This window comes from Eublepharis macularius, chromosome 1 (genome assembly GCF_028583425.1).
Source record: "Eublepharis macularius isolate TG4126 chromosome 1, MPM_Emac_v1.0, whole genome shotgun sequence".
NCBI lineage: Eukaryota > Metazoa > Chordata > Lepidosauria > Squamata > Eublepharidae > Eublepharis > Eublepharis macularius.
The window spans coordinates 236,877,006-236,893,988 of record NC_072790.1 but is presented as its reverse complement, the minus strand read 5'-3'; the positions used below and the strand labels follow the sequence as shown (position 1 = coordinate 236,893,988).

The following is a 16,983-nucleotide window of genomic DNA, read 5'->3' as shown; positions in this document are numbered from 1 at the left end:
TCTAACGGGCGGTATCAGAGTCCCGATTGCCCGCGTGTTCAACTCCTGTGCCTTTTCAGAGCAGCTTGGAATTAAACTGGCGGTGCGTTTTGCAGGCAAAGGAGCCACAGAAGCTTGACTCGCCTCATTTCTGCGCTGCGAGCCAGTGTGAAAGGCACAGGAGCAGGGCCGAGAAGAACAGCTGGCAACCTTATTTGCTGCAGCGAAAAATGTGCGCCCAACTTTGAGATGATCTTCTGTGGTGACGGCTCATGACAGATACGTTCACTCCTGTGTAGTCATCGCAAGTGACAATTTGCGTCTGACCTGCACGTTAACAACATAAGGAAAGCTGTGCTGGATCAGACCAAAGGTCCATCCAATCTGGCATCCTGTTCCCCACATTAGCCTATTTAGATATTCCAGAAGGCGCACAGTGCCAAACCAAATCCTCCTCTTTAAGTATGTTGAAGCTGGCAGTCATCACTGTGTCTTGTGGCAGTGAGTTCCCCAAGACGATTTCGCATTTGCGAAGACGTATTTTCTTTCGTCAGTCCTGAATCTGCTGCCCGTCAATTTCATTGGGAGTTCTCAAGTTCTAGTTTTGGGGGGGAGAAGGAGGAAAGGCTTTGCTCTCTTTTCCTTTCTCTTTTCTCCACACCTTGCAAGATTTTGTAAATCTTATTCCCCCTCCCGTAGTTTTCTAAGCTCAAATGCCACGAATTCTTTATCCTTTCCTCTTAGAGAGGGTGCTCCGACCCTTTAATCATTTTGGCTGCCCTCTCCCACACATTTTCCAGCTCTGTGATATTGCCTTCTTTGTTCAAGCATTAGTCTTTATGGGATGTTTCATAGAAAATAATCTTTTTTTATTGAAAGATTTTTCATAACGGAGAAAATTACATAGAGACACCCCGACGTAGCTCAACCCATAGAAGCCGAGGTGACTACATTATTTATGGAGATGAATGCTTAAAAAAAAATGGAAGGCAGACAAAAGCAGTGAAATAATACGGGATAAGTGCTCAAACTTTAAATTGACTGACATCCTTCCGAAATGAAACGTGGGAAGACGGGGGCAATAATGGCTGATGAGTCTCCGCTTAAGAACGGCATGAAAGGAAAGCACTCGGCTGCAAAGGAGTCTTGTTGAGAGAAAACTCTTAGACAACCCAAATTGATGGTTAAGCTTCTCCATTAAAGCTGTTTTTTATGGCTCGTTTGAGCCATCGGAATCAGATGCGTGGAAGTGTATAATATCTGGGTCTGTGGACCTTGTGGTAGACACACACTTGTCTACAGCAGTGTTTATTGTTTGTACCACCTTGCTTTTACTGTACTGCCTTCTGCCTCTTTAGCCTACTTTTTGCTTTATGCTATGTCATGCCTTAGTCAGGTCTGTCTCTTTCTTTCTTTCTCTCTCTCTCTCTCTCCCACCCCCCCTTCCTTCCACATGTTTTCCCGTTCTGCAATCCTAGTCCTACTGCACTGCTTACTGGAGGTCTTATGCTGTCTGATTGAATTTTTTTAAAATATATTTGTGAGCTATAAATGAAGTCAGTAAGTAAATAATTTAAGGATGTAGAAGAGGCTCTGGGTGGCATCTTGCACACCTGCCATTATGTTTTTATCCACTGAATCAAGAGCAGCTGTGATTCTTGCGTTTGAGCGACCTGATTAAAAATTAGCATCCCACATCATTTATAGTCCACCTTTCTCGTTGAGAGTTGAGGCAGATAACAGCTAAAAACATTGCACTCAGAACAGCAATACGTAGAACCAACAGAATTAGAGAACAATGCAATAATGAAGTAACATTACATGATTGCAGATCTATGCAGTAAAACATTACACTTAGAGTAGGTTGGATCCTACTTCTGACACCAATCCCCCCTCCCATGGCAGCCTAAATCAACCTCCAAATGTTGTACCTGGGGGTAGGGACCCTCAGGAGGAGCTTGAGGGGGAGGGGGAAATAACAACAACAACATTTGATTTATATACCGCCCTTCAGGACAACTTTATGCCCACTCAGAGCGGTTTACAAAGTATGTCATTATTATCCCCACAACAAAACACCCTGTGAGGTGGCTGGGGCTGAGAGAGCTCTGAGAGAGCTGTGACTGACCCAGCTGGCTTCAAGTGGAGGAGTGAGGAATCAAACCCGGTTCTCCAGAGTCCTGCTCTCTTAACCACTACACCTAACTCCTGTGGGAGGCAGTATTGGTGAAAAATGGCTCCCCCCTGTGCCCATAGAAGTCTCTATGGGATCTAAGTCAACAAGCAGAGTAATAAAGTTGGGTTACAAAATTAGAGGGCAGTGCTTAAAAACCAGCATAATATACCCAATGAAGACTCCTTTCAATTCTACAAACTTTAACGGCAACCTTATTCAATTTATAAAAATCAGTTTCCTTTCCCTCCCCCTTCCTTCAAACTGGGATCCTCCCACAAGCAAAGTAAACAGCAAAATAATAATAATATTTGGTCGGGGGGGGGGAACAAAGCAGTTCAGTACATTATATACAAATGCTGTTGTTTTGCATAGACACCTGCAGGTCCCGTCAGTAATCTTTTTTCTTCGTCTTTTCTGCCCTCCCCTTCAGATAATCGCCTTTGACGAACTGCATATGGACTTCAAGAACCCCATTGACCAGGGCAACCCGGCCAGGGCAGTAAGTCTATACATGTCATGTCCGAGGTGTGTCTGTCTCTGTGTCCATTCGTTTGTCTTTCCCCTCTGCCCCAATCCCCCAGGTTGCCTCTCCTTTCGTGTTTCAGCCCTGGTTTATTAGAAGCTAGCCAAAAGCCTGACAGTGTAACAGGCAGAGTATTTATGGCAGGGTGGAGGGATACATCTTTGCATTCATTGTGCATTTTGTTTGCATGCACTCGGCCAGCGGGGTAAAGGGGAGGTCGGAGCTAGCAATGTACCGATATGCCTAATATTTTTTTGTTTTGTTTTGGTGTTTGGTTTCTTTGATTCACTCTTTTTGTCCCTGGTGATTTCAGGTTTTTTTTTTATAAAGTCAACGTAAAAGTACCAGATGAAAAAATGCTAGCGGACAAATTGAATGGGGAAAAAAGGTAGCTACGAGGAAACGGGACACGGTGCAGCAAAAGTCTGATGAGTTTGATTGGCATGAGCGAAAACGAAAAGTCTGATGAGATTGATTGGCATGAGCGAAAACGAAAAGTCTGATGAGATTGATTGGCATGAGCGAAAACGAAAAGTCTGATGAGTTTGATTGGCTCGAGCGAAAACGAAAAGTCTGATAAGATTGATTGGCATGAGCGAAAACGAAAAGTCTGATGAGATTGATTGGCATGAGCGAAAACGAAAAGTCTGATGAGTTTGATTGGCTCGAGCGAAAACGAAAAGTCTGATAAGATTGATTGGCATGAGCGAAAACGAAAAGTCTGATGAGATTGATTGGCATGAGCGAAAACGAAAAGTCTGATGAGTTTGATTGGCACGAGCGAAAATGAAAGGAGGATTTTTGAGCCCAAATAATAAGACGGTGCGTTTCAGTAGAGTCCCTCAGTGTGCCTTGGTGGTACAGCTCATGCTATGCAGGAAGAGGTCCAAGATTCTCTCCCCACCACCTATAGATAAAAGAATCTCAGGTCTCAGGGGATGGGAATACATTGGAGATCCTAGAAAGCTGCTGCCGGTCAGAGCAGACAATATCGAGATCAGTGGCTGGATAAGGCAGTTTCTCACTTAAAAAACACCCAAGGTCTGTTCCCCATATGCGGCAGAAAGAAATGGGTGACAGGAATGCATTGTGCCACTTCGGCCTGTAGGTAACTGACTGCTTTTTCCCTTGCTTTTTTATGTCAAACCCATGTCCTGCAAGTTGAAAGCTAGCTTGGCAGGGAAAAGGCCGAGTTAGTACCTAACATGCTAGTTTTCTACTTGCATGCTTTTTCTTTTAAATAGAGGAGGATCATTCCAAAATGATGTTGTCTACCTGCAGTCTTAAGTGGTACAGACCACTCTGTCCACTTTACTTTGCTGCTTAGGTTACCCAGGACTTGTTTTTCCTCATTACTGTGAATTTTCTACTGTTGATTTGTATTTTTAAAAAGTCTGTGTGTATGCATGTGCATGCATGCACCATTGGGATGGAGATAGAAGCTGCTCCTTATGAGCTCCTCCTTGCAGCTATTGAAAATTGAGCTCTTTCCTATCGACGTAACGCTCTTCTTCATCTCCATAGTCTCCTCCTGGCTTTTGTTTCTTGATCAACTGTGCAGAAGGTTAGAATTGGCCTTTGTGTAGAGATACAGGCCGAGAAATTTTATTCTGAACTGATAAAAGGCTCTCAATTAAACAGTCAACTGATTACTCCATTGTCTTTTAAGACAATTATTTGCAACAGGGCAGGAACCATCTTAGAAGAGGCTTTCCCACTTCTCCCCCACATTGGCCGGAATGCCTCTTCTAAGATGGTGTTCGCTGTGATGCATAAGCTTACCTAAATGTTTACCTGCAGAAGGTTCAGTCCTTGCTGTTGGGAGAGACCCTCTCCTCTTCTGCAGACCCTACACAGCTGTTGCCAGTCGAAGACAACTATATTGAGCTAGACAAATCGATGACGTGAATTCCTGTGTTCGTTCAGGTAGGGCCCTGAAAACTGTCCCCAAGAGCACCTCCAAAATGCATATAGTAAAAATAAAAGAGTGTTACTGAGCATGTGCAAAGTGTAGTTTTCTTCAGCAGGGACGGAACAACCACAGGTAGGCCTTGCTTTTGTAGAAGCCGTGGGTTCTGTGTTAGAGAATGTCGTCATTTGATTTTTTTAAACAAAAGAAAATTCCTGGACAATGGCTTGGATTCTTATACGAGTTAAATCAGACCAAGAATTCAGCATTCCATTATTGTTACAACCCTGGCAATTTATATTCACAGGTATATTGCCTCTGAATAGGATGGATTCCTGCTGTAGCACAGTGGTTAAGTGGTTCAGCTGCAAATCAGCAGCCCACCGGTTCAAATCCCACTCTTGCCATGAGCTCAGTAGGTGGCCTTGGGTCAGCCACTCCTCTCAGTCCCAGGTCCCCAGTTGCATTGTGGGGATAATAACACTAACTTGTTCACTGCTCCTGTCTAGAGGAGTGGTATATAAGCGTAGTTGTTGTTGTTGTTGTTGTTGTTAGTTAGTTATTGTGGCTAATAACCACTGATGGGCCTTTTTCCCTTTATGGATATGACTAGTCCCCTTCTAAAGCCTGTAGGCTAGTGGCCCCTCGACACCCAGTGGCAACAATTTCTGTAAATTGTGTGCAAAAGTACTTCCCTTTCGTCTGTCCCGCATCTGCTGCCCGTCAGCTTAATTGGGTGATTCTAAGATCTGTTTTGGGGAAAAAGGGAGGGGGGGTGGGGGGAGCTCTGTCTCTGCACAATGCACAATTTTCTAACGCTCTCTCTTGTCTTTCCCTGCGTCATCTTTCTAAAGCAAAAAGCCCCAAACGCTTTCTCTTTTCCTGGTATCTCCTCCCTCTGTGCCTAGTGAGTTTGTTTTTTAAAATAACAGTGCCAGACTGCCACCGTGCCCTCTGGAGGTGTCTCTGAATCCCAAATGTATCGGGGGCAGCCTATGGCATTTCAGTAATAAGGAGTGGGCACTTTGCCCAGTCTTCGCGTTCCACCCACGTGTAATTGCCAGGGGGGGAAAAATGTTTCCAGCTCATGAATGCCTGCGCACCTTATCTACATGACAAAACGTTATCAGTGTTAGGGCATTTAAAATGCCATGTTTTACATGTACCCTAAAAGAATTCTGGGAGTTGTAGTTTGGTGAGGGGTGGGTGGGCGTGTCTCTGATCTATAGCGTACTCTTTCAGGGATCGTCAGTTCCCGGAGATCTTTGGTGATTTCTTTGGGATGCGCCTGACGGATCCGTTCTGCTAACGGCGATGCTTTCAGGGAGCCTCTTGCGTCTGGCAAAGTCTCCTTGAATCAGAGGAAAGCACAACCTCTACCAGAATGGATTCGTGGGATCCTGTCCTTTTTCCCTTTGTGATACTTGTAATGTGGCAGGACACCAAGCTTCCCCGATTCCCGCAATATGGAATCATTGTATTCTGAACGAGTGAAATTTACAGAAGCCCTTTGCCAACCGAGGAAGCTCCAGTCCTCCCTGAATGAAGGGGCTAACGGCAAGATCTTTCCCATTTGTTTCCTGACACAATTAAAAAGTGCTGGCATTGACATTTAAAGCCCTAAACAGCCTGGGACCCCTTTCTGCCGTCCAGGCCTGTCCCGTTAGCTACGATCCCCAGCAGAGGCCCTTTTTCTGGGTCTCACTGGAAGCTAAATTATTTATTTATTTTATTAAATTTTTAACCTGCTCTCCCTGCAAACATGCTCAGAGCAGATAACGATAAAAAAATCACATTAAAAACCATTCAGTGGGTATCCAGTGGAGGCAGGGCCTTTTCTGTGGTGGCACTGTGCTTCTTGAACGCCCCCCCCCCCCCCGTCCTCTCTTAGGTGTTGGTTGAAGTCACTCCTGTTCGTCCACTCCATTGTTGGCTAAGGATGCAGTTGGTTCTTAGCTTGGTGCTCTCAAATGTTTTTTTTCTTTCTAAATAGCCACATAGAGATGCAATTTTGCATCTTAGCCACATTGTGGGAAAAGAGGCTTTAAACCTATCTGGCCTTCTACCGTGTTCTAACATGAAATATACATATGTATCCCCCGTTTTGTGTGTGTGTGTTTATACCTTACTTTTCTCTCTCCTCCTCCATTTTATCCTCACAACAACCCTGTGAGGTAGGTTAGACTGAGAGTATGTGAGTGGCCCAAGGTCACCCAAGAAGATTTCATGGCACAGTGGAGATTTGAACCTGGGGTTCCCAGATCCTAGTCTGCTAATTCTGTTTATTTAAAGCAACCTATTCTGCCTTTCTATCCAATTCAGTGTCCCCAAAGTGGTGAACATTAAAACAAAATATTAAAATATTGTACTAATCTCACACTGTGTAATCCACCTTGAGTCTCAGTGAAAAAGGTGGGTTATAAATGACATAAATTAATAAAATTAAAAAATAAAACATCTCTGACATTAGAGCATTTAAGTTACAAATATATATTATTTAATAATGACAACAACAACAACAACAACAACAACAACAACAACAACATTCAATTTATATACTGCCCTTTAGGGCGACTTAATGCCCACTCAGAGCCATTTACAAAGCATGTTATTATTATCCCCACAACAATCACCCTGTGTGGTGGGTGGGGCTGAGAGAGCTCCGAAAGAGCTGTGACTGACCCAAGGCCACCCACCTGGCTTCAAGCAGAGGAGCGGGGAATCCAACCTGGCTCTCCAGATTAGAGTCCTGCTGCTCTGAACCACTACACCAAACCGGCTCTCAAAACAAAACATAATACAAATATGCAAAAACACGAGACAGGGAGAGGGGCTAATAAGAGTCATTGAGGGAATGTCAGACCAAAAAAGAAAAGTCTGCTCCTGCTGTTGGAAGACAGTGACAGAAGGAGACAGACCAAGCTCCCTGGAGAGGAAGTGCCGAAGTTTTAACGCAACAACAGAGAAGGCCCTTTCTCAGATTCTCACCTATCTAACTTCAGATGGTGGGGGCACCTGAAGTAGGACCTGCAAAGATGACCAGAGTGGTCAGGCAGGTTCATATATACTGCGTTGGTCAAGCCCCACTTGGAGTATTGTGTGCAGTTCTGGAGGCCTCACTTCAAAAAGGATGTGGACAAACTGGGACGGGTGCAGAGGAGAGCAGCCAGGATGATCAGGGGCCTGGAGACCGAGCCCTACGAGGAAAGACTGAGGGACCTGCGAATGACCAGTTTGGAGAAGAGGAGCTTGAGGGGAGACACGGTTGCTGTCCTGAAGTATTTAAAAGGCTGCCACTTAGAGGAGGGAAGGGAGCTGTTCCTGTTGGCCACAGAGGACAGGACGCACAATAATGGATTTGAACTACAGGAGGGAAGGTACTGGCTGGACATAAGGAAAGATGTCTTCATATTATGAGTAATTCAGCAGTGGAATTGAGTGACTGCCTAGGGATGTGGTGGGTCCCCCCTCATTGGCAGTCTTCAAGTTACGGCTGGACGAATACTTGTCAGGGATTTTTTAGGCTGTTCCTGCATTGGGCAGGGGATTGGACTAGATGGTTTGTAAGGGCCCTTCCAGCTCTATGATTCTATGAGGCAATCCTTCAGATAAGCCCTAAACCATGCTGGCTCTGTTTACTAGGAGATTTAAACCCCATTTTTCTGTTTACAAATAAATACGCAAGGTGACTTACAATGTAATCTTTACATAACAGTTAAAAACAGAGACTAACAGCCATTCATACTTAACACAAGCGCTGGGAGGACAACATTTGAATTTTAATAAAGCTCTTCTGAAAGTGTCAGCTGAGGCCAGAAGGCCTCTGGAGAGGGAACGGTGTCGACATTTTAAGGGGGAGGGAGTTGCCTGGAGCAGGGGTGGCTGCTGAGGAAGCCCTCATGGGTTCCCTCTCACTGGATTACTCCGACATGGAGTTCCTGCAATAAGTCTTCCATGGCTGAACTCGGGGTGCGAGCTGGCTTTGCGGTTGCAGAGATTCAGGCAATGTACAGAGCTTGCCCCTCAAGAAGTCAAACAGCCCAGGGACTTTTTGAGGATGGGGGAGCGGGTGAACCCACTCCTCTTTCCCACTGGTAGGGTCGCCAGATTGGGAAATTCTTGGAGATTTTGGGGGTGGAGCCTGAGAAGGGCAGGGTTTGGGGAGGGGAGGGTACAATGCCATACAGACCACCTTCCAAGGTGGCCATTTTCTCCAGGGGAACTGATCTCTTATCACCTGGAGAGCAGTTGCAGTTCCAGGAGATTTCCAGCCACTGCCTGGAAGTTGGCAACTCCTTGTGGTCCAGATCCAACCTGGGCCTCTGTCAGGCTGCTGTTTACAAAGGACCACGTGGGCTCCCCAAACTAGTGCTGCCAACCTCCATGCCAGGACTGAAGTTCTCTTGAAATGACACCAATGGAGAAAAATGGCAGCTACAGAGGGCGGGCTCTATGGCAACTTACCGCTGCTGAGTTCCCTCCCAAATCCTCCTTCCCCAGGCTCCACCCCAAGAAATTTCCCATGCCCCAAGTTGGCAACCCTACTCTAAACACATCTCATTGGGTTTAGCTCTCTTTCTTGGGGAGAGCCTGTGCAGTGTAAGGGTTAATGTGTTGCACTAGACCGAAGAGGCCCAGGTTCAAATCCTCCTCAGTCAATAAAGGCCTTTGACCAGTCATTCCCTCTCGGCTGAACCCACCTCACAGGCAGGGGCCATTTTGTAGAAAAAGAGCTGGAGGAACTCATTAGCATATGCCATGCCTCCTGCCATCACAAGAAGTGTGTCATTAGTATACCTGATTTGTATATGCCACACCCCCTGACATCACCTATTCTGGCTATTTTGGACCCAATTCTGGCCATTCAGGGCCGAAATTGGGCCCAAAATGGAAAAAAGGGGCTGAAAATGGCCGAAAAGGGGCTCAAAATGGTTAGGATCGGGCTGCTGCTGAGTGGGGGAGTGATCCACCACCTGCCAGAGGCCCGATCCAGGCCGTTTCGGCCCCAATCCAGGACAAAACGGGCTCAAAATGGCCGAGAGTCAGGTGGGCGGGGCCAACTGACATGTGACCTCTTTGGGGAACTGCTGGAAGTGCGTTCCTGCGCGTTCCCCCTCAAAATGAGCCCTGCTCACAGGGTTGTTGTGAGGATAAAATAGAGGGAGGGGAAAAGCAGTACTAGGTAGGCTGGCATGAGCTCCTTGAAGGGCAGGTGGGATAAAACTATAATGCACAATTTAAAGGGTGGGGGATCACGTAACTGGCCTGGCAGTTATACGGCTGCTGCTTAATTACTTCTGTTTATCACGGCTGGACTATTGTGCAGATTTTTATTTTGTCACAACCCCCCTCTCCCGAATGCTCTGTTTGCACAGAAAATTGGCCTGCTGATCTTGATTGACAGCCCCCCTAAATGTTACTGTGGCTTGGCCCCCGGCTTAGACTGCAGGTCGATTCCACAATGTCTTTCAAAAACAGTCTTTCTCTTTTGCTGGTGGATTTTACTTTAGATCCAGCGATACCCTTTTGTCTTTTATCTCTGCTGCTGTTATCCTGGTTGTAGCAATTGGGGTTTTTTCCTATTTTTTAATTTGTTACCTTAACTGAAAAGGAGTTTTTTAAAAAAGGAGTGCTGGTTAACTCATATTCCTTAAAGGGGATAAGGCATTTAAAATGTAGAAGCGGCAAGGTGATCCCTTGCCCCTGTTTTCTATTCCCCCCCCCCAAAAAAAACCTGTCTCCCCCTGCCTCTTTCTGTCCAGGTTATTTCTGCTGTTAGATCCCAACTAGTATAAACAAAAGAGGAACCTACTCAAAAGAGTAACAGGCAAAGTGTAAGACACACGCGTAGGAAAAAAACAGAATGTATCAAAAATAGTATAATGGAGTACCAACTCTCTCTAACAGTCAAGAGAATCAACAACAATCAAATACAATTACAATATGGCTCACACATCCCCACTGAAAAGTGTGCACCTGTATATTTACAGTATATAAAGTTCGGACTTACAAGTTGGACGGACTTACCTGTTGGATGTCTTCCAAAATTTATATACTGTAAATATACAGGTGCACACTTCTCAGTGGGGATGTGCGAGCCATATTGTAATTGTATTTGATTGTTGTTGGTTCTCTTGACTGTTACAGAGAGTTGGTACTCCCTTATACTATTTTTGATACATTCTGGGTTTTTTTCCTACTCGTGCGTCTTACACTTTGCCTGTTAGATCCCTACTAAGCAAACAAGTGGCTTGAGGAATGAGCATTTTTTTCAAAGGGGGAGGCACAATTGGGAGAAGGGTCTGGTGTCCACTTTTCACCTGCTCAATCTATGCTTTAGCGCACACACCTGCCACCATCAGGCCACAGCAGACTGGATATGCAATGTTCCTATTTTCAGAGCCAGGGTGGAGGTGGGTGGGAGAGATGGAGGATCGCTCCCTGGGAGTAGACCTGGGGAGCGCAGACTTGCCCCAGATCTTTTACCTGGGGGGTAGATCTCCCAATCTTCCATCTCCTGACTCTAGCTGAAGCTCGAAGTTTTTCTTTCTGTCTTGTTTCTGGGCCCATTGCTCACTCCTGGGGGGGCTAGCTGTATGGGTACTCATCAGGGATGGATGTTTTTTCCCGTTTATCTCTTGGTCTCTATCCTTCAACACACATTTCTGAGCAAGCCCCCATCTGAAATTAAGCCAGCTCTTCTTTTAGCTGAGTTGCAGCGATGATTTGGCTGCATAGATTGATCCATGGAGCATCTTATCCCTCTCTGAGGAGGAGCCAGCCTGTAAGGTAGCTTCTAGACCAGCTATTTTGGTTGGAATTTCCATGTTTCTTCACATAGCTATTGTGGCAAATTTGAAGAATGGTACTGCAAAACTCCTGCAGTCCAGTGTTTCCCACTGAGTCCTCCTGTCTTTTAGACCTGGTGGTTTGTGTCAATATGAATTGAATTGCAGCGCTAGCCTGGACTGGCAAAGTGCTGTTCATGGCAAGAGAAATATTTGGGTTGTTGACTGAGGGCCAAGCTACAAGTGACGAATGACACTTGAACAGCAAGTGGATTGAGTGGAGGGCAAGTGAACAGGGAGAAATACACTTGTCGTTCAAGTGTCATTCGTCACTTGTAGCTTGGCCCATAGTTAGTGACATTCCGCCATTTCCTGGTTGCGCTGCCATTTTAAAATATAACACCAATTTCTCCCCTTGTTTGCGCACGCACACACAATTATTTTAAACAGCTGGGATTGCAAAGAGGAAACAAGATCAGGAAGTGTTTAATGAAAAGGCCGATTACAGTATGGGTGGGTGGGAAACAGGATATCTTAATTTTGTTTGTTTGTTTTGCTTACAAGGATCGAGTTTTGTTTTGAGTCTTTTTCTCTCTCTAAACGATTTCCAGTTCCGTTGGTCGCAACCATGAAATAGCACAGCTGACAGAGCAGTGTAAAAGAGAGAGAAAATGTGACACTGCCAAGAGGAAACGAGATCAAGAAAAGATTAATTGAAGGACTGCTTATTCTGTTCTGTGTCACCTTATAGAGCAGACAGAGACAGGTTGCCGCAGAGTATCTAAATACCCCCCTCCTTCCATCAAGATGGAGCACGATCATAGTACCGTGAAATTTTCCTTCACAGAATTTATGTATTTGCTTCACTTATTTCCTCCCTTTCTCTCTAATGGAGACCAAAGCGGCTTAAATTGTTCTCCCCTCAACCATTCCCCCCCTCACAACAATCCTGTGAGGTAGGTCAGGCTGAGAGTGCGTGACCGCCCCAGGGTCACCCATCAATAACAACAACAATGATAACTTTGTGCTTATATACCGCTCTTCAGGACAGAGCCAGTTTGGTGTAGTGGTTAAGAACGCGGGACTCTAATCTGGAGAGCCGGGTTTGATTCCCCACTCCTCCACTTGAAGCCAGCTGGGTGACCTGGGGTCAGCCACAGCTTCTTGAAGCTCTCTCAGCCCCACCCACCTCACAGGGTGTTTTGTTGTGGGGATAATAATGATATACTTTGTAAACTGCTCTGAGTGGGCATAAAGTTGTCCTGAAGGGCGGTATATAAATTGAATGTTGTTGTTGTTATTAGAGCCCCCTTCAGAGCGGTTAACCAAGTCAGTGCCATTATTATCCCCACAACAGACACCCTGTAAGGTAATCTGGAGAGCCAGGTTTGATTCCCCACTCCTCTGCTTGAAGAGCTCTGAGAGAGCTGTGACTGACCCAAGGTCACCCAGCTGGCTTCAAGCAGAGGAGTGGGGAATCAAACCTGGCTCTCCAAATTAGAGTCCTGCCGCTCTTAACCACTACACCAAACTGGCTCTCAAGTACGTAAGCGTCACAACTGCTGTGGTGGAGCTTCCGTTCTCATCAACGGGGGCTTGTACAAGATTCTCTTGGAAAGCGCACACATGACACTGCTTTCTACTGAGTCAAACCCTCGGTCTGTCTTCTGGGGAGGGGCCGCTGCTGGGGGGCAGAGTATCTACTCTGTGTGCAGAAGGTTTGTCACTCCTTACGATCTCCAGTTAAGTATTAGGTAATCAGTGAGGGGAAAGACATGAAACCCTAGAAAGCCTCTTACAGTCTGAGTAGGTGGTAGTGACTCTGACGGACCAAGGGCCAGATTTGTATGCATCCAAGTCAAGTCTTGCATACTCTGATTGGCAGCGGTTCTCTGGGGCTTAAGCTAGAGGTTTTCGCCTCACCTACTCCCAGATGCCTTTAACTAGAGATACGAGGGACGCGTCAGTCCCCTGTCCTCTCCCTGCTGCTTTTTTCGTTTTTTGATATCTTTACAACAGAGTTCTCAAGACAGCTTCCAGCACCTACGATACGTGTGACCAAATACAAAGGCCTATACAACCAGCAGCAGCGTTGGAGTCAAACGGAAGAGCAGCCAGCTGTAAAATAAGTTCTGAAATCAATTAGCGGCCGCGATAGAAGCCAGGCCACGGAGCCGCCATAAGGCCGAAATAGCAACATAGAAAGGAGGGCAAAAAAAAAGATGAACAATGTAACTAAATTAGGCAAGACGATCTCATCAGCAACTTATACACGCCTGGACGGACAAGGAGGTTTTCTCCTGGCACTGAAAACTTAGTAAATTGGTGGGGTACTACGGGGAGGACCTTCTGTTAAACAAGCTGAAAAGTCAGTATCTAGCTACCCTACTCGCTTTTGAGGACTTTGTTGGCGGTCTCCATTTGCAGGCACGCTCATCTTCTGAAATCTGTTTGCCTGCCTTGGCTGCCCTCCCTTGTCTCGCTTCTGAGCAGTTGGCAATAGAGTTTTCAGGACGGATACATATGCTTTGAGGTTTTATTTGTTTATTGCTTACATTATTTGTACCCCACACTTCTCCCCAGAGGAGACCCAAAGTGGCTTCATTTTATCGTCACAACAATCCCGTGAGAGAGAGTGTGGTGTAGTGGCTGGTGTCGCACGAGGGTCTGAGAGGGGCAGGTTTGAATCCCCACTCTGTTGTGGAAGCTTCTTGGTCCATCCACACATTTTCAGGTCAACCAACCTAACAGGGTTGTTGTAAGGATAAAATGGAGGAGAGGAGAATGATGTAAGCCGTTGGGGAGAAAAGCAGGTATGAATGATGTAAATAATAATATAAAAGAGCAAGAGTCCAGTAGCACCAATAAGACTAACAAAATTTGTAGTAGGGTATGAGCTTTCGTGAGCCATGGTTCACTTCTTCGGATACAATTAGAATGTGAGTCCATCCAGGGGTCATTTCGTAGAAAAAGAGCTGGAGGAACTCATTAGCATATGCCACACCCTTTGCCATCACCGGAAGTGTGTCATTAGTATAACTGATTTGCATATGCCACACCCCCTGACATCACCTGTCCTGCCTGTTTTGGACCCAATCCTGGCCATTCAGTGCCGAAATTGGGTCCAAAATGGCAAAAAGGGACTGAAAATGGCCGAAAAGGGGCCCAAAATGGTCAGGATCGGGCTGTGGCTGAGTGGGAGAGTGACACATCACCTGTCAGAGGCCTGATCTGGGCCGTTTTGGCCCCAATCCAGGCCGAAATGGGCCCAAAATGGCTGAGAGCCAGGTGGGCGGGGCCACCAGTCATGTGACCTCTTTGGGGAACTGCCGGAACTGCATTCCTGTGCGTTCCTCCTCCAAATGAGCCCTGAGTCCATCTATCCTTTTATCTTTGAGTGTGGAGTGATTACAGAAGCCGAATGATGATAGCTGGTGAATGCCAAAGGCAGGTGTGATTGAATAGGTGGAGTATGCAGAGGGGGGTAGTGAGTGTGTAGAAATTAGCATTGGTAATGAGACAGGAAGTCAATGTCTCAATTCAGTCCAAGGGGACTGCATTGTCTTGAGCTTCGTTATCAGTTGCAATTCAGCAGTAATAAATAGGTTAGTGTGTGACTCACCCAAGCAATTTTCATGGTAGAGCAAGGATTCACACCTGGTTCTCCCAGATCTTACCCCAGTGCTCTAACCTCTACACCATGCTGATTTTCAGCACAACCAAGAATTAAAAGATAACCCAAGCAATTTATTGTACAAAGGTTACCCAAATTCTGCATCCAAGAAACATTGGATTCTCTCTCCCTCTCCCCAGGATGAACCCACTTTGTATTTCATCTGCTTGGGAAATTGGTTCTGCCTCCTCGAGTGAAAGGCACAGGAAAGTGTCTATAATTGCAAAAAGCACGCAGACTCTCTAGGTTATGGGGTTAGGGAGCATTTGATCTTAGGATGCTGGAGTGAACAAGGGCCCGCGTGATCCTCTAAAATGGCCCGGGGGCCTTCTTCCTCCCATGTCCTCTTCTGGTTTCTCGCCTCGATGACAAGACTGATGGATATCAATAACAGTATTTATTGATTTAGATATTTATACCCTGATTTTCTACCCAATGGGGATCTAAAGCAGCTTACAACACCGTTTTCCTCTCCTTCATTTTATCCTCACAACAGCCTTGTGAGCTAGGACAGGCTGAGAGTGCGTGACTGGCCCAAGGTCACTCAGTGAACTTCCATGGCAGAGTGGGACTCGAACCTGGGTCTCCCCAATGTTAGTTCAACACTCTAACCACTACCACACACTGACTACCATCTCCTCCTAATCAATATTTTTATCCCACCCTCCTTCCGTTTTGCCCTCTAACAGCACTGCAAAGTAGGTTAGACTGGGAGAGAGACTGACCCAAGATCACCTGCGGCGCTTCAGTAGGAATTTGAACTGGAATTCCCCAGTCCTAGTCCTGTAATGTAGCCACTAGCCCCACTGGCTCTTAATAAGAGTATTTATGTTAATAATAATAATAATAATAATAATAATAATAATAATAATAAATTTATATACTGCCCTTCAGGATGACTTAACACCCACTCAGAGCGGTTTACAAAGTGTGTCATTATTATCCCCACAAAAAAACACTGAGGCTGAGAGAGCTCTGAGAGAGCTGTGACTGACCCAAGGTCACCCAGCTGGCTTCAAGCGGAGGAGTGGGGAATCAAACCTGCCTCTCCAGATGACAGTCCTGCTGCTCTTAACCGCTACACCAAACTGGCGTTTCAGGGGTCTAAAGTCTTCCACAAATACAGTTGCAATAAGCCTCACAACACCGCTAGAAGGTGGGCCAGGATTCTAGAAGAGCTGCTGTAGCCTAGTGGTTAAGTGGTTGCAAATCAGCACTCTGCCAGTTCGAATCCCACGACTGCCATGAGCTCAGTAGGCAGCCTTGGGTCAACCACCCCTCCCAGCCCCAGCTCTCCAGACGTATTGTGGAGATAATAATAACACTGACTTTGTTCACCACTTGGAGTCTAGAAGAGCACAGAAGAGCTCTGTCTAGAAGAGCACAGTTATTGTTATTTTTATTATTAAGTGTTGGCTGCAGCTGGGAGGTTAAATATCCAGTGAATGCCAGTGTGGCATAGAGTTTAGTATCAGAGTGGTGGTGGAGAGTGCTGTCAAGTCATAGCTGACTTATGGCAATCCCTGGCGGGGTTTTCATGGCAAGAGACTAACAGAGGTGGTTTGCCATTGCCTGCCTGGTCTTCGTTGGAGGTCTCCCATCCAATTACTAACCAAGGTCGACCCTGCTTAGCTTCTGAGATCTGACGAGATCAGGCTCTCCTGGGCCGTCCAGGTCGGAGTAGCACTGGAGAAAGCCAGTTTCAAATCCTCGCTTGGCTTTCAAGCTCATTGGCTGGCCTTGGGCCCGGTAGGCTTGCTGTGCAGATAAAATAGAGGAGGGGGCAATCCACCTGCATTTCCCTGAGTTCCTTAGAGGAAGAGTAGGGTGGTACCTGTGATGGAGGTAGGATTTGAACCCAGGGCCACTCCATCTTGCAGCCGTGCTAGGCTTTCAACTGGAATTATCGTGGTTGAATCCGAGTTTGGGGAGCGA

The 16,983-nt window shown here is 46.1% G+C and overlaps 1 protein-coding gene across 1 annotated transcript in view; it reads left to right on the top strand.

The window, feature by feature from the left end:
- The window catches only part of CNIH2 (cornichon family AMPA receptor auxiliary protein 2), a 54,674-nt gene that overhangs the window by 19,683 nt on the left and 18,008 nt on the right, over nucleotides 1-16,983 (top strand). The window contains exon 2 of the mRNA XM_054992563.1: nucleotides 2,586-2,654. Within this exon, the coding sequence (XP_054848538.1) occupies nucleotides 2,586-2,654 (69 nt within the window). The remainder of the gene's footprint in view (nucleotides 1-2,585; nucleotides 2,655-16,983) is intronic.